This window comes from Canis lupus, chromosome 36 (assembly GCF_011100685.1).
Source record: "Canis lupus familiaris isolate Mischka breed German Shepherd chromosome 36, alternate assembly UU_Cfam_GSD_1.0, whole genome shotgun sequence".
Lineage (NCBI taxonomy): Eukaryota > Metazoa > Chordata > Mammalia > Carnivora > Canidae > Canis > Canis lupus.
The window spans coordinates 16,511,028-16,529,762 of NC_049257.1; the positions used below are offsets into that span (position 1 = coordinate 16,511,028).

General features: G+C 36.1%; 1 protein-coding gene across 4 annotated transcripts in view; it reads right to left on the reverse strand.

Annotated features, from left to right (window-relative positions):
• SLC25A12 (solute carrier family 25 member 12) overlaps positions 1-18,735 on the reverse strand; it is a 207,090-nt gene that overhangs the window by 14,742 nt on the left and 173,613 nt on the right. For all 4 annotated transcript variants that reach the window (XM_038584841.1, XM_038584840.1, XM_038584842.1 and 1 more), the window contains 2 exons: positions 15,764-15,816; positions 15,436-15,516 (listed from right to left, as the gene is read on the reverse strand). In XM_038584841.1, coding sequence (XP_038440769.1) covers positions 15,436-15,516; positions 15,764-15,816 — 134 coding nt within the window. The remainder of the gene's footprint in view (positions 1-15,435; positions 15,517-15,763; positions 15,817-18,735) is intronic.

The following is an 18,735-nucleotide window of genomic DNA, read 5'->3' on the forward strand; positions in this document are numbered from 1 at the left end:
ACCTGGCAAGTGAGTTTGCCCTGGCCCAGCACTTCCATGCAGCCCTGCCAAAGCAAGTGGATGCATGCAGTCCACACAGGGGATGCCCCTTGAGCATCTGACTCTGGTGGTCAGGGGGCTGGCATTTCTGGGGCCCACAGGACTGAAACAATTGGAGACATGGTTCTTGACAGGTTACTACCCCCAGGGTACACAGCAACAGACAGAAACACACCCCTCAATCTTTCTGTGAGCACTTTTTCAAGACTGGGAGAGACAGCTGTTTTGACTAATATAGAAAAACAGAGAGTCAGGCTTAGGAAACAGAGGAATATGTTCCAAACCAAAGAACAAGACAAAATCTGAGGAAAAAAAAAAATCTCAGTGAAATGGAGAGAAGTCATTTAGCTGATAAAAATTCAAAGTAATGTCATAAAGATGCTCATCAATCTTGGGAGAAGAACAAATTAATAATATAATGTAGGAAAATACAAACAAGGACTGAAAAATACAGTAACTGAACTGAAAAGTAGACTAGATGGATCAAAAGCAGATCAGATGAAACAGAAGAAAGGATCAGTAACCTGGACGACAAGGCAGTAGAACTCACCCAAACAGAGCAACAAGAAAGAAAAAAGAATCTTAAAAAGTGAAGAAGCAACTCATAGAACAACATCAAGCAGAGCAAGATTCAAATGTAGGGGTCCCAGAGTGAGAAGAGAGAGAGAAAGGGACAGAAAACTTATTTGAAGAAATAATGGTTGAACACTTTCCTAACCAGGGAAGGGAAACAGACATCCAGATTTAGGGAGCCCAGAAAGTTCCAAAAGAGATGAACCCAAACAGATTTAAACCAAAACACATTATAATTAAAATTTCAAGAGTTAAAGGGAGAATCTTAAAAGCAGCAAGAGAAAAAGAACTTGTTATATACAAGGGAACCCCATGAGACTATGAGCAGATTTTTCAACAGAAAATTTGCAGGCCAAAAGTGCTGAAAACAAAAACCTTCCAACCAAGAATACTCTACCTAGAAAGATTATCATTCAAAACTGAAGGAGAGAGGGATGCCTGGGTGGCTCAGGGGTTGAGCATCTGCCTTTGGCTTACGGCATGATCCTGGAGCCCTGGTAATGAGTCCCACATTGGGCTCCCTGCATGGAGCCTGCTTCTCCCTCTGCCTATGTCTTTGCTTCTCTCTATGTGTGTCTCTCATGATTAAATAAATAAAATCTTTAAAAAAAAAAAAAGAACTGAAGGAGAGAGAAAATTTCCAGACAAGCAAAAGCTAAAGTGCATCACTGCTAAACTGGCCTAAAAAGAAATGTTGAAGGGACTTCTTTAAACTGAAAGAAAGGGTCCTGATTAGTAACAAAGTAACATCTGAAAGTAAAAATCTCACTAATAAAGGTAAATATATAGCAAAGTTAGACCAACCACTTATAAAGCTAGCATGAAGGTTAAAAAATAAAAGCAGTAAAAATCAAACAAGAAACTATAACAATTAAGGGATACACAAAATAAAAAGATGTAAAATATGACATCAGAAACATAAAATTGGAGGGATAATAAAAATGTAGAATTTTAGAATGTATTCAAACATAGCTTGCTATCAACATAAAATAGACTAGCATACATATAAGCCAACATATATAAGCCTCACCATAATCATAACGCAAAACCCTATAGTAGATACACAAAAGATAATGAAAATGAAATCTAAATGTAACACTAATGAAAATCATCAAACTATAAGAGAGAGCAAGAGAAGAAATAGAATCACTACAAAACACCCAGAAAACAATTAACAAAATGGCAATAAGTACATACTTACCTGTAATTACTTTAAAACATTTTTTAAAGATTTATTTATTTGAAATGGGGGGAGGGATATAGAGAGGGGAAAGCAGACTCCCCACTGAGCACAGAGCCCAACATGAGGCTCGATCTCACAACTCTGAGATCATGACCTGAACTGAAACCAAGAGTTGGACACTTACTGACAGCCACCCACGTACCCCACCTACCTGTAATTACTTTAAACACAAATGGACTAAATTCTTCAATCAAAAGACACAGAGAAGCTAAATGGATTAAAAAAAAAAAAAAAAAAAAAAACAAGACCCATCTATATGATACTTAAAGAGATTCATCTCAAATGTAAGAACGCACACATAGACTACAAGTAAAGGGCTAGAAAAAGATGTTTCATGCAAATGAAAATCAAAAGAAAGCTGGGATGGCTATACTTATATTAGACAAAATAGACTTTAAAACACTGTAATAAAAGCAAAGATAGGCATTACACAATGATAAAAGAATCATTCCAGCATGATTATGTAACGTTTATAAACATTTGTGCACTCAACATAGGAGTACCTAAACATATATAGGAAATATTAACAGGCGTAAAGGGAAAAATTGACAGCTATACAGTAAGAGTGGGGGATTTTAATACTTACGTCAATGGACAGATCATCCAGACAGAAAATCAATATGGAAAAGGCAGCCTTAAAGAATACATTAGACTAGATGGACTTAATAAGCACATACAGAACAATCCACCAAAAAGCAGAATATACATTCTTCACAAGTGCACACAGAACATTCTCCAGGATAGATCACGTTACACTACAAAACAAGCCTCAATATAGTTAAGAAAACTAAATCATATCAACCATCTTTTCAGATCACAATAGTATGAAACTAGAAGTCAATCACAAAAAAATTTAAAAAGGAAATATCACAAATATGTGGAGATCTAACAACATGCTACTGAACAACCAATGAGTCAACAAAGAAATCAAAGAAAAAATTTAAAAATCTCGAGACAAATGAAAATACAACACAATCTATGAGATGCAAGAAAAGCAGATATAAGAAGGCAGTTCGTAATGATACAGACCTACCTCAAAAAACAAGGATAATCTCAAATAAACAATCTAACTTAATACCTAAAGAACTAGGAAAAAAAGGAACTAGAAAAAGAGGAACAAATGAAGCTCAAAGTCAGTACAAGGAAAAAATAATAAGAATCAAGGCAGAAATAAATAAAACTAAAAAGAAAACAGAAAAGATCATGAAACTAAGAGCTGATTCTTTGAAAAAATAAACAAAACTGATAAACCCTTAGCTACACTAAGAATAAAAGAGGGCTCAAAAAAATAAAATCAGCAATGAAAGGGGGGGAAGTTATAAACCATACCAAAGAAATACAAAGAATCATAAGACACAACTACGAAAAATTATATGCCAACAAACTGGGCAACCCAGAAAAAATGGATAAATTCCTAGAAACATACAACATTCAGTCTCTCAAGACTGAATAATGGAAAAATAGGAAATCTGAATAGACTGATTACTGAGAAGGAAACTCAATGAGTAATCAAAAACCTCCCAACAAACAGAGGTCCAGAACCAGACGGCTTCATTGGTGAATTCTATGAAACATTTAAAGAAGAGTTAATATCTATCTTTCTCAAACTCTCCCAAAAATTGAAGAGGAGGGAATGCTTCCAAACTCATTTTACGAAGCCAGCATTACCCTGATACCAAACACTAAACAAGAGCACCACAAAAAAGAAAATGACAGACCTAAATCCCTGAGGAACACAGACGCAAAAACCCTTAAAAAATATCAGTAAACTGGGTGACAGGCATTGAGGGGGGCACTTGATGGGATGAGCACTGGGTGTTATGCTATATGTTGGCAAATCGAAGCTCCAATAAAATATACAAAAAAAAGGAAATTTAAGAACTAAATATATATATATATTTATATATATAAATATACACACGCCAAATTAAAAAATACATTAAGAAAATCATACACCACGATCAAGTGGGATTTATTCCATGGATATAAGGATGGCTTAACACCTGCAAATCAGTGTGATACACCACATCAACAAAATGAAACCTAAAAATCACATGATCATCTTAATAGATACAGAAAAAGCATATGGCAAAATTCAGCATCCATTTATGACAACCTTCATAACTAAGATCACACTCAAAAAAAAAAAAAAGTCACACTCAATGGTGAAAAACTGAAAGCATTTCCTCTAAGATCAGGAACAAGAGAAGGATGCTTTCTTTCACCACTTTTATTCAACATAGAATTCAAAATTTTAGCCAGAGAAATTTGGCAAGGAAAAGAAACAAAAGGCACCCAAATTGGAAAGAAGAGAATAAAATTCATTATTTGCAAAGGACATGAGTTTATATATCAAATCTGAAAGACCACACAAAAACTGATTAAACAAATAAAATAAAGTTTCAGGATACAAAATCAATATACAAAAGCCTGTTATATTTTTATACACTCACAATGAACTATCAGAAAGAGAAATTAAGAAAACAATTCCACTTACAATTGCATCAAAATGATTAAAATACCTAGGAATAAATTTAACCAAGGAGGTAAAAGACCTGTACATGAAAAACTACATTGATAAAAGAAATGGAAGAAGGAAGGATATTCTGTGCTCATGGACTGGAAGAATTAATATTGCTAAAACGTCTGTATTACCCAAAGCAATCTATAGATTCTAGTGCAATCTCTACCAAAATCCCATGGTATTTTCATAGAAATAGAGCAAACAACCCTAAAATTTATATGAAACCACAAATGATCTTGAGTAGTCAAAGCAACTCTGACAATGAAGAACAAAGCTGGAGACATCACACTCCCTGATTTCAAACTATATTCAAAAATGATAGTAATCAAAGCAGTGTGGTTTGGGCATAAGAACACATAAATCTGTGGAACAAAAAGAGTCTAGAAATAAACTCATGCATATATGTTCAATTACTTTAGAAGAAAAGAAGAATTATACAATGGGGAAAGGAGAGTCTCCTCAATAAACGGTGTTGGGAAAATGCACAGCCACATACAAAAGAATGAAACTGCACCACTATCTTACTCCAAACGTAAAAATTAACTAAAAATGTGTTAAATACTTGAATATAAGAGCAGAAACTATAAAACTCCTAGAAGAAATCATAAGTGGCAAGCTCCTTGAAATTGCTCTTGGCAATACTTTTTGGATCTGACTCCAAAGTCAAAGGCAACAAAAGCAAAAAAAAAAAAAAAAAAAGAAAGAAAGAAAACAAAAGAAAAAGAAAAAAAAGGTGTGGGGGGGGGGGACTACATCAAACTGAAGAGCATTAATACAAACGATTTTAAAAACATATTATGAACAGCTATACGCCAATAAATTAGGCAATCTAGAAGAAATGGACGCATTCCTGGAAAGCCACAAACTACCAAAACTGGAACAGGAAGAAATAGAAAACCTGAACAGGCCAATAACCAGGGAGGAAATTGAAGCAGTCATCAAAAACCTCCCAAGACACAAGAGTCCAGGGCCAGATGGCTTCCCAGGGGAATTTTATCAAACGTTTAAAGAAGAAACCATACCTATTCTCCTAAAGCTGTTTGGAAAGATAGAAAGAGATGGAGTACTTCCAAATTCGTTCTATGAGGCCAGCATCACCTTAATTCCAAAACCAGACAAAGACCCCACCAAAAAGGAGAATTACAGACCAATATCCCTGATGAACATGGATGCAAAAATTCTCAACAAGATACTGGCCAATAGGATCCAACAGTACATTAAAAAAATTATTCACCATGACCAAGTAGGATTTATCCCTGGGACACAAGGCTGGTTCAACACCCGTAAAACAATCAATGTGATTCATCATATCAGCAAGAGAAAAACCAAGAACCATATGATCCTCTCATTGGATGCAGAGAAAGCATTTGACAAAATACAGCATCCATTCCTGATCAAAACTCTTCAGAGTGTAGGGATAGAGGGAACATTCCTCGACATCTTAAAAGCCATCTATGAAAAGCCCACAGCAAATATCATTCTCAATGGGGAAGCACTGGGAGCCTTTCCCCTAAGATCAGGAACAAGACAGGGATGTCCACTCTCACCACTGCTGTTCAACATAGTACTGGAAGTCCTAGCCTCAGCAATCAGACAACAAAAAGACATTAAAGGCATTCAAATTGGCAAAGAAGAAGTCAAACTCTCCCTCTTCGCCGATGACATGATACTCTACATAGAAAACCCAAAAGTCTCCACCCCAAGATTGCTAGAACTCATACAGCAATTCGGTAGCGTGGCAGGATACAAAATCAATGCCCAGAAGTCAGTGGCATTTCTATACACTAACAATGAGACTGAAGAAAGAGAAATTAAGGAGTCAATCCCATTTACAATTGCACCCAAAAGCATAAGATACCTAGGAATAAACCTAACCAAAGATGTAAAGGATCTATACCCTCAAAACTATAGAACACTTCTGAAAGAAATTGAGGAAGACACAAAGAGATGGAAAAATATTCCATGCTCATGGATTGGCAGAATTAATATTGTGAAAATGTCAATGTTACCCAGGGCAATATACACGTTTAATGCAATCCCTATCAAAATACCATGGACTTTCTTCAGAGAGTTAGAACAAATTATTTTAAGATTTGTGTGGAATCAGAAAAGACCCCGAATAGCCAGGGGAATTTTAAAAAAGAAAACCATATCTGGGGGCATCACAATGCCAGATTTCAGGTTGTACTACAAAGCTGTGGTCATCAAGACAGTGTGGTACTGGCACAAAAACAGACACATAGATCAGTGGAACAGAATAGAGAATCCAGAAGTGGACCCTGAACTTTATGGGCAACTAATATTCGATAAAGGAGGAAAGACTATCCATTGGAAGAAAGACAGTCTCTTCAATAAATGGTGCTGGGAAAATTGGACATCCACATGCAGAAGAATGAAACTAGACCACTCTCTTGCACCATACACAAAGATAAACTCAAAATGGATGAAAGATCTAAATGTGAGACAAGATTCCATCAAAATCCTAGAGAAGAACACAGGCAACACCCTTTTTGAACTCGGCCATAGTAACTTCTTGCAAGATACATCCACGAAGGCAAAAGAAACAAAAGCAAAAATGAACTATTGGGACTTCATCAAGATAAGAAGCTTTTGCACAGCAAAGGATACAGTCAACAAAACTAAAAGACAACCTACAGAATGGGAGAAGATATTTGCAAATGACATATCAGATAAAGGGCTAGTTTCCAAGATCTATAAAGAACTTATCAAACTCAACACCAAAGAAACAAACAATCCAATCATGAAATGGGCAAAAGATATGAACAGAAATCTCACAGAGGAAGACATAGACATGGCCAACATGCACATGAGAAAATGCTCTGCATCACTTGCCATCAGGGAAATACAAATCAAAACCACAATGAGATACCACCTCACACCAGTGAGAATGGGGAAAATTAACAAGACAGGAAACAACCAATGTTGGAGAGGATGCGGAGAAAAGGGAACCCTCATACACTGTTGGTGGGAATGTGAACTGGTGCAGCCACTCTGGAAAACTGTGTGGAGGTTCCTCAAACAGTTAAAAATAGACCTGCCCTACGACCCAGCAATTGCACTGTTGGGGATTTACCCCAAAGAGACAAATGCAATGAAACGCCGGGACACCTGCACCCCGATGTTTATAGCAGCAATGGCCACGATAGCCAAACTGTGGAAGGAGCCTCAGTGTCCAACGAAAGATGAATGGATAAAGAAGATGTGGTTTATGTATACAATGGAATATTACTCAGCTATTAGAAATGACAAATACCCACCATTTGCTTCAACGTGGATGGAACTGGAGGGTATTATGCTGAGTGAAGTAAGCCAGTCGGAGAAGGACAAACATTATATGTTCTCATTCATTTGGGGAATATAAATAATAGTAAAAGGGAATATAAGGGAAGGGGGAAGAAATGTGTGGGAAATATCAGAAAGGGAGACAGAACGTAAAGACTGCTAACTCTGGGAAATGAACTAGGGGTGGTAGAAGGGGAGGAGGGCGGGGGGTGGGAGTGAATGGGTGACGGGCGCTGGGGGTTATTCTGTATGTTAGTAAATTGAACACCAATAAAAAATAAATTAAAAAAAAAAGAAAAAAAAAAGAAAAGAAAAGAGCATTTACACAGCAAAGGAAACCATCAACAAAATGAAACCTACTTGAATGGGAGAAGAAACTTGCAAATCATATAGCTGATAAGGGGTTAATATCCAAACTACATAAAGAACTCTAACAACTCAACAGCAGCAACAACAATAATCCAATTAAAAAATGGGTAGAGCATCTGAATAGCATTTTTCCAGAAAAGATATACAGGTGGCCAATATGCACATGAAAAGATGCTCAACATTATTAATCACCAGAGAAATGTAAATTAAAGCCACAATGAGCTATCATCTCACACCTGTCAGAATGACTACTATCAAAAAGATAAGAAATAATAAGTGTTGGTGAGGACATACAGAATAGGGAAAACTTGTACACTGCTGATGGGAATGTAACTGGTATAGCCACTACAGAAAACAATATGGAGCTTCCTCAAAAACCTAAAAATAGAGCTACTATATGATATGATACTATATGATATGATACTATATGATACAGCAATATTACTTCTGGGTATTCATCCAAAGAAAAAGAAAACACTAATTTGAAAAGATATTAGCATCCCTATGTTTATTGCAGCATTATTCACAATAGTAAAAGCATAGAAACAACCAAGGTGTCCATCAATGGATGAATAGATAAAGTTTAGGTGTATGTATGCAATGGAATACTTCTCAGCCAGAAAAAGCAACACAGATGGACTTTGAGGGTATTATGCTAAGTGAAATAAAGCAGTGAAAGACAAAAAATGTAGGATTTCATCTATCTGTGAAATCTAAAACAAAATAAATTAACAAAACTCACAGGTGCAGAGAACAGATTGGTGGTTAGCAAAAGGGAGGAAGATTAGAGGAGCAGGTAAAATAGGAGATGGGGGGTTAAGACAAAGAAACTTCCAGTCATAAAATAAGTAAGTCATAAAGATGTAAAATATACAGCATGGTAACTATAGTCAACAACATAATGCATACTATGTAACTTTTTATGGTGGGGGGGACTATACTTATTGTGGTAAACACTTCCCAGCTTATACAAATACTGAATTGTGTTGTACACCTCAAACTAATGCTATATGGCAATTATAACTCAATAAAAAAAACACACAGACACGTTAAGATAATAGGTGAGTCATAGACTGGGAAAAATATTCATAATACATATTTCTGACAAGGGATTACATCCATCATGGATAAAGAATTCCTACAAGTCAATAATAAAATACATAAATAACATAATGAAAATAGGCAGAAAACTTAAACAGATACTTTAGAAAAAAAGATATACAAATAGCCAATAAACACATGAAAGGATGATTAATGTCTTTAAGCATCAAGGAAATGCAAATTAAAACCACAGTAAGATATCCTTTCACACGAACTTGAATGACTAAAATAACAAAGACCAAGACCATCAAATGTGTGTCAGGGTGTGGAGTAAGAAAGACAAACACTGCTAATGAGACTGTCAGATGGTCCATCCACTTCAAAGAACGTATCTGGAGTGCCTGGGCGGCTCGGTTAAGCATCAGACTCTTGGTTTCAGTTGTGGTCATGATCTCAGGGTCTTAGGATCCAGCTCCACCTGGCTCCCAATCAGCACAGTATCTGCTTAGATTTTTCCTCTCCTCTCCCTCTGCCCCTACTCCCCTCAAGTATGCATGTGCGTATGCACGCACTCTCTCTCTAGTAAATAAATAAATCTTTAAAAGCATTACATTGAACATATCTGTAGTTTATTTTACTTAGATATTCACCCATCAAAAAGGTTGACAGATTTGTACAGGAATTTTTTTTTTTTCATAATCCCAACATTTTAGCAGGTGTTTTTTTTTTTGTTTGTTTTTTGTTTTTTTTTTTAAGAAATGGAAAAGCTGATGCTAAAATTTATAAGGAAGAGCAAAGTGACAATAGTCAAAATAATTTTGAAAAGCAAGAACAGGGTAGCCCCGGGGGTGCAGTGATTTATGCCACCTGCAGCCCAGGGCCTGATCTTGGAGACCCCGGATCGAGTCCCACGTCAGGCTCCCTGCATGGTGCCTGCTTCTCCCTCTGCCTGTGTCTCTGCCTCTCTCTCAATCTCTCTCTCTCTCTCTCTCTCTCTTTCCTGTGTATTCTCATGAATAAATAAAATCTTTTAAAAAATCCCACTTTAAAAAATTTTTTTAATTTAAAAAAAAATAAAAAAGAACAGCAAGAACAAAGTTGGAGGACTTATACCATTTGATTTCAAGATATACTACAAAGCTATAGCAATCAAGACTGTGGAATTGGCAGAAAGACAAGTAGATCAGTGGGACAGAACAGAAAAAAGATTCATGTTCAACTGATTTTTAATAAAAGTTTTTCAAGAAGTGATAATGAAACTATTGCGCACTAGCCCATACCTTGCATTATATATAAAAGTTAACTTGAAATTGACTATATAGCCTTGGGTTTTTTTGAGAGAGAGAGCACATGTGTGCAAGTGGGTGGGAGGAAGCATTGGGGGACAGAAAGAGAGGAAGGGAGAGAATCAGAATCCCAAGCAGGCTCCATACTCAGTCCCATATGGAGCTCCATCTCATGATCCTGAGATCATGACCTAAGCAGAAATCGGGAATCAGACACTCAACTGACTAAGCGATTCTGGTGCTCTTATAGTAGCCTTATTTATAACAGACACAAACTGGAAACCCAAATGCCCATCAACAGAAGAACAAATAAGCAAACTGTGGTCAATTCATGCAGTGGAATAATAGTAAAAATAAAAACAAAAAACCGGGGCACCCGGATGGCTCAGTTGTTGAGCATCTGTGTTTGGCTCAGGGTCCTGGGATCGAATCCTGCATCAGGCTCCCCACAGGGAGCCTGCTTCTCCCTCTGTCTATGTCTCTGCCTCTCTCTGTGTCTCTCATGAATAAATAAATAAAATCTTTAAAAAAACAATAACAAAAAATAAACTACTGATAAACACAAAATGACAAGGATGACTCTTAAAAACTCTTTTAAGCAAAAGAGGCCAGCCATGAAACGATGCATTTTGTATGATTTCATTTATATAAAATCCAAGAAGAAACAGGATTAATATCAGAATAGTGGTTACCTAGAGGAACAGAAAAGTGATTGATTGGAAAGAGGTATGAATGAATTTTCTGGGGTGAAATGTTCCATATCTTACACCTTGAGTGGTGATTTCATGGGTTATACAACTGTTAAAAATAATTGAGCTGACATCTAAAATATGCTAATTTTTTGGTATGTTAATTATACCTAAATAAGTGATCATATATATGTATATACATTCAAATATATGCTAAATTTTTATTTTATATATATAATAAAGATTCTTAAAAAAGGATGAAAAGCCTCTACAAAGTTGAACGGGCTCATTTAGATTTATTTTGACATGTGAAGAAGGCCTGGATTTGAATCTCCAAGAGAACATGATCAAATAAAAGGAGTTGATCTTAAAATCAAAATACTTGGGGCTCACATGAAACCAGAATATATTAGCTGTGTGATTTGGGGTGAGAGCTAACCTTTCTGAGCTTCTGTTCCTTATGTACCTATTTCACAAGAAGCGACAAGGTGCATTTTAAAGTATTTTGAAAATTCTAAGTTGACATTAAAGTATTATTCTTGCTCACAACAGATATCATAATTAAGCACTGAATTATATTTATGTCTGATATGGACATGTAATATGCATGTGTACACAGATATGTATGTATTTATACATATACATAAACTTCCTAATAGAAAAATAATAACATATGGCCTGATAAGAATAGCTTATCTATAAGAACAATGGGAAAAAATTATTTGAAACCAACTGTTATATATATGCTACACATACAACATCCATAATATATATTCATGAATAACTGTATATACAAATACACTCTTGCCTCAACACTACCTAAAGAAGGGTCAAGCAACTGTTATACCTAAAGGTTGATTTATAGATACTACAACAAAATTTATACTAGCACATCTATATTATCATAAATTCTGAACTACTAAGTCTTTTCTGAGAAGGCTTTGCTACACAGAAAGTTGGTTAATGTTCACACTGAAGACTTAAAGTTTGAAAATGCACATTGTTTATACTTCTAGAAGTATATACTTCTATATCCCCAAAGGTTAAATTCTATTTCTACAGTGAGATATTCTGCTGCCTTTAAAAAGTGAGAGCAGCTTGCATCTCTAATCAGGAAATCAGTCAAAAAATTTTCCATCTGATTTAAAAAAGAATGTGTGCGTATGTGTGTACAGACACATGTACATGAGCATGTATACATGTGTATAAGAACATTAGAAGGAAATATAACAGGACACCTGAGTAGCTCGGTCGGTTAAGTGTCTGCCTTCAGTTCAGGTCATGATCTCGGGGTCCTGGAATTGAGTCCCATGTAGGGCTCCCTTCTCAGCAAGGAGCCTGCTTCTTTCCTTCCAGCTACATCTCTCTACTCCCCTCCTCAATTGTGCTCTCTACTCCCTCTCTAATAAATAAAATCTTTAAAAAAAAAAAAAAAGGACATACACCAAAATGTTGACAATGAAAAATAAAACTGTCATTTGGTAATCTCTATGCTCAAGGCAGAAGGCCCTAAAATATTAAGATTAATAATTTGTGTGAAAGATTGAAGACCTAAATATAAGAGCTAAAACTATAAAACTCTTAGAAGAAAACAGAGGTATTAATCTACATGATCTTGGATTTGGCAATAATTTCTTAGATATGACACCAAAGCACAAGCAACAAAATATGATTAAATTGGACTTCATTAAAATCTAAATCCAATTCTTCAAAGGACACAAAGTGAAAAACATTAGAAATCACATGTCTGATAAGGGACTCTAAATAAAACTCTTAAAACCATAACAAAAATAAGATCTAAGGATTGGATATTTTTGTTTCTTGGTCAATTCATTATCTAGTCAATGAACACCATTTTTTCCCTAAAGGACAGCATTTTCTTTTTTTTTTTTTTTTAGGACAGCATTTTCATAGCAGAACTTCTCTCCTATACATAGGGAACTCAGAGCTCAGGTCCTAGATGATCCTTCTGCTGAGGTAAAATCTATACCAATACTGACTACTCAGTTTAAGCCATTTCTTCTGAATTAATCTGCATTACGTTAACACATTTTGCAACAGGTTAACACAAGGTACATCTTTCAAATTGAGTGATTTTTGGAAAAACAGCACTGTTCTCAGCTGGTGATATAGACCGCATTTAGCCAAACATCCACAGGGCCCCTGAACATCATATCACCACCACTACCCAGGATGGTGAGGGTTCTCATGATCAGGCTCACAGTCAGCCACTCTTCCTAGTGTCTATCTGGTGGTAGCTGCTTACCAGGTTTCATTCGGTAAAGAGAGCATTCCTATATTTCACAATGCCCAATATTCTTTAAACAGAGACTTATTCATTTTGTTTAAGGCTTTATTATCTGTTGCAATACACAGACATTGGGAGAAGTGGTAGATTATGCTTTATTTTTATTTTTTTTTAAGATTTATTTACTTATGATAGAGAGAGAGAGAGAGAGGCAGTGACACAGGCAGAGGAATAAGCAGGCTCCATGCCGGGAGCCCGACGCAGGACTTGATCCCAGGATTCCAGGATCGTGCCCTGGGCCAAAGGCAGGCGCTAAACCGCTGAGCCACCCAGGGATCCCCCAGATTATGCTTTAACAATCATTTACACTATAGTGTGACTGAATTCATCAGTACAAACTCAATAATTACACATTTTCTTTCCTCCCTGAATGGAGAGATTTAGGAAAAAAGAAGGAAGCATAAAATGTTTGAGGTGAAGAACTGCAGACTACCTCATCATTCTGCCTCGAGCCCAACTTGTCTTTTTTTCATGCTGTTGATTTCCAACTAGACAATCCATCACAGTTCTCAGAAATGAGTCATGATTAAAGAAGAGATTTAGAATGTCAGCATGACCCTCCAGGCACCCTAGACTTCAACAGAAATTCCCAAAGTTCAAACCTAGAAACAGGGTCCACAGTAGGAAAAACAAAGGAACCAAATATCTGATTACGGTTTAACCACTTAGGTCACATGTCAGACATGGGAACAGGTCAGTTTCATGGGCAAAAACCTCTGGGTATAACAAAGGGAAACAGAAATAATGAGCTACATGGAACAGAAAGAGCATGACTTAGGAGATTTCTGGCAAACGTGTGCATGAGCAGTGGCAAAACTGAACTGAGAAACTTCTTAACGAAACTAAAACTAAAACCACTGAGAAAAAATACTTAGGATTCGCAAACATTCGCTCATTTGAAGAGAAGCAATTACAGCTTCTCATTGTGGTAAAGGAAGAGGAGAAACTACATTTTTCGTGATCTGATTAAACAAAGGTCTTATTTTTATGTTCATTATTTGTCCTTCATAAAAAAAGAAAGTCAGCCAAAGAGGTGAGTTTTCTTCCTGAAAATGCACTTGGATGGACATGTGTGCAAACATACACACAAATGCACATATATACATACATACACACTTGCACACGCATGCACACACACACACACACACACACAGCCCAAGTCACCTTTTCAATAGGAACTTTGCACAAAGGTTGCACAAAGGTGAGGACCCAGGTATGTACCAGGCTGACAAATCTCATCAAAAAGAATCCAGTGCAGCCGCTCTCTCTCTGACCCTTGGGGCATCTTTGCTGAATTAAAAGCTGCAAAGGTCATTGACCTCATCACCTCAAGTTCCACAAGCAACTGAGGAGGGTTTAGCCAGGACTGTCAGCCAGTTCAACTGGAAATTATTAAGGGTTTCAGGGACAAAATGGACTAAATAAGTCTTAAACAATTATGTAGTAACAAATTTGAAATGAACACCACAAATAAAATTAGTTGAGCTACAAACTTAGATTTGAGAATTGGTCCAAATCCAATGTCATGCTCACACTTTAAAGAGAGAAACCTTTGTGCTCTAAGTAAATATAATCTGAATCTCTGCATTCAGAATTTGATAGCCTTAACATAATTATGGATATTTGCTATAACCTCTGGTCCCTAAAGAAGGAAAATTATAATCATACCACAATGGTTTACTCAGTCCTATACCTAAAATCTAAGAGCCCGATTAATCAGTCATCTCACACTTAAAGTTCCAGACAATGTAAATGTATGGGAACTTTATCCACTACTCTTATTTTCTGTGATATTTAAGAATCAGAATTAGAACTTTAAAAAGTGTGGAAGGTAATGTCAGGAGCTTCTAAGAGTCAGAGCTGATAAAAATACTACCTCATTTCTTCACTCAAAACCAATTAGATCGTGCAATGATATTAAAAAGCATTCTTTACAATCACTGAGAAAATCTTAGAAATCCTTGAGTTCAGAAAGAATGTCACTCAGATATTATATCTAATGTGCAAAAAAGATTAAAGGAACATACTTGCCATGAGAAATGCCCAGTATTAATACTTACACAACCTCCAGCAAGGATTTCTGCTAAAAGTGGAATGGAGCCATCTCTTCTGGTAAATTTGTCCCGGACAAAATCATTAACCTAATCAGAAAGACAACATCAGTTAACCAGAATCCTCAACCACTTCCTTTACTGGTATGTTTTTGGTTTTCCAAGTCATCAAAATATCAATCTCATGATAAAATTAAAAATTATCAAATGCTTATATGTTTGTTGAAAGCTTTACAAACATCGTGATAGTGTGCCAGTCTCAGCAGCATCATCATTAATTTTTGGCTTAATGATAATCTAAACAAAATGACATAAATTCAATGAAAAAGAAACTTACAGTCAGTTTAATGGCCTTTTCTGGAGCAACCCCTATCAGTTGTGGTATCAGACCTAGGTTAACAGAGAGAAGCATTAGCAATATGAACATACTAGATGTGAATACACAAACCTGAAAAGTAAAGATTTCTTTTTTTTTTTTTTTTGTAAAGATTTCCCCTGCATTATTTGCCTAGCAAACATTTTAGAGTTTTCATTAAAATATGGAAAAATGGAAAAATACATGTACTCTGTACATGTATGTAATAATTATTTATGTCAAACATAATATGCTTTCTTGAGACTATAGATTCTCTCTTAAGCATGCTTCCTTTTGGGGCAGCCCGGGTGGCTCAGTGGTTTAGTGCCGCCTTCAGTCCAGGGCCTGATCCTGGAGACTGGGGATCGAGTCCCACATCAGGCTACCTGCATGGGGCCTGCTTCTCCCTCTGCCTGTGTCTCTGCCTGTGTCTCTGCCTCTCTCTCTCTCGTGAATAGATAAATAAAATCTTTAAAAAAAAAAAAAAAAAAAAAAAAAGCATGCTTCCTTTAAAGCCTAGTTATCTAACATCTCCCAAGAAGTACCTGAGAAAGGAATGGAGCCCATGATCTTCTCTACTCCCAAACACTGCCAATAACAATGTAATCAAATTCCCTCCCTTTACAACCAACAACATACAAAGGTACAAAAACATTTTAGAGAAGCCCATGTTGTATGTTTGGAAAACCTTTGCAAGGCATGCTGTTGAACAGACCCAGATTTTGCCACAAATGATGCTATTACCTATGCAATAGCATATGGTGGCTTGGTTATTACAGAATATCAACTTCCATAATTTTCTCTTCAGAGAAAACCAGAATTCAGTACTCATTTATCTTAAAGGAAGCCAAAACTGCAAAGAAAAATGCAGTTTTAAGTATCAGTTAATGGATATCTTCGACAAGCAAAAACATATGCCTCCCGCATTCTTATTTACTAATATATGTCAAACTTAAGACTTTTCAAAAGAATCTTCTTAAAACAAAGGAAATCATTATTCTCAGAAAGTTAAATTTCCCAGGCTGGCTGCAAACTGGAAAAGAAAAAATATACAAACAATTCAACATCTGTAGATATTCATAAGGCTCAGCTTTCTAAAGCACACAGATTATCCAAATTGCTGGCGTACATTTTTTGCATACATTTTTTAAAGATGCTAACAATAAACATTCTATACCCTTTAAATCACTCAGCCATGGGGGAGTTATATATGTGTTTGCACACTCACTGCTGATCTTAAGCCTACTTTGAGGATACTGCTGAGTGATTTTCTATGAGTTGAGAGCCAGAAGTAATCATACATACAGGCTACTGTCAGTCAAACGGAATTATCAATGACAAACACAAATCTGCACACACCTTTAACGGGCAGCAGACTGATTTAAAAGAATAAATCAGCAGATGGCAGTCTTAACTTTCTAACCTTCGTGATTATGAGGACCTATTACTTTTAATCTAACTTCCATACAACCATGTCAGCATGTATATTTGTTTTACAACTTGCCTCAATAAGGCTCATGGAATTTTAATAAAGTACTGATTTATGTCATTTTATCACTATTGCCTGCAAAGAAATTTAAGCTAATCTGTCAACAATTTTGTCAATCATCTGACAGAATAATGGACCAGTTCTAAGCAATATATGACAATCTCAATAATCATAGTGTTCACATACAGGACTCCTACAATCTTCTCCCTAATACAAGAGTCTCTCATTTAAAGAACTGATTTTATCAGCTCATATCCTGAATAAAGCTAACAATCCCTCCACCTCTCCCCACCTCCAAACTTGCCATATCAGACCCATTTAACTAATATGATATCTCTCCAAAATGAAATTTTCAGTAAGCATCCATCCATTGAGAAGGCTAAAGTGTGCAGTATATATCTAGGTTACTTTCTTTTTTTTTTTCTAGGTTACTTTCTAATAGAGAACATTCTCTAACAAGTATACCAAGGAGGAAGAAAGGTTATTATTTAACAAGGAAAGACTGAAGATGACAAAGGAAAAACAACAACAACCTTAGTACCACTCAACCCTCCTTAAATTCTTCGTTAAATAAAATCTAGATATGCAGGATTTAATACAGCTTAAAATAAGCATTTCCATGCACAGATCTGCATCCTGGACAACACACACTTTTTTCCACTAGAATTTAGAGACTAGAGTTTTGAATATTTGAGTAAAATTAATTACATTCATTCTTAAGAGCAGGCTATTTGAGCCTAGTTTGATTTCAGAACCACTCTTACTCTATATAATGCCAAAAATGAACATCCTCATGACCCGTTCCTCTAAATATATCACAGATACATTTTTCACTTGAGTATCTGCAAATAATGCTAACCAGATGTATTTTTTTCCTCCTGTCTATGAGCAGACACTTTGCACAGGTCCAATCTTTCTTTCCAAGGAAGAGGTTCTAAGCCAAACAGTTCAACAGAGCTCAGAGTGAGCTAGGGATTAATGAGATTTTGTGTGCAAACAAATAAGTATGGTAAATTACATAAACGATCTGGACTTGAGCTTGTAGAGAATATTTTCAAAGAATTCCAAGTGGCGCCCAAAGGGATTAAAAAATTAATCTCCCTCCCAAAGGAAACCCTAAATTCTAATGTGAAAACATATACATGAAAGTCATTCCCTCTCCAAAGAGAACAAGTTCCTACAAAGCCGATGGGGGTGGGGAGAATTCTACAAGGGGTTGTTGCCTCTGATGCTGACAGCACTGTGCTCAGCCTCAACTTGGTGGCAACATTCCCTGCAAAAGAAAATCTCTCTGCTTTTACTCAGTGCCTCTGAGCTAAGGGGAGGAAAGGAGAGAGAATGAGATTTGGAGCCAAAGATTTTCTTTTATTCACTTTTTTTTTTTTTTTAACTTCAGATGACTCACTGGAAAAAAAGACTTATGAATGGTCTTCTTGGAAGAGACAAACACATCTGATACCTCTTT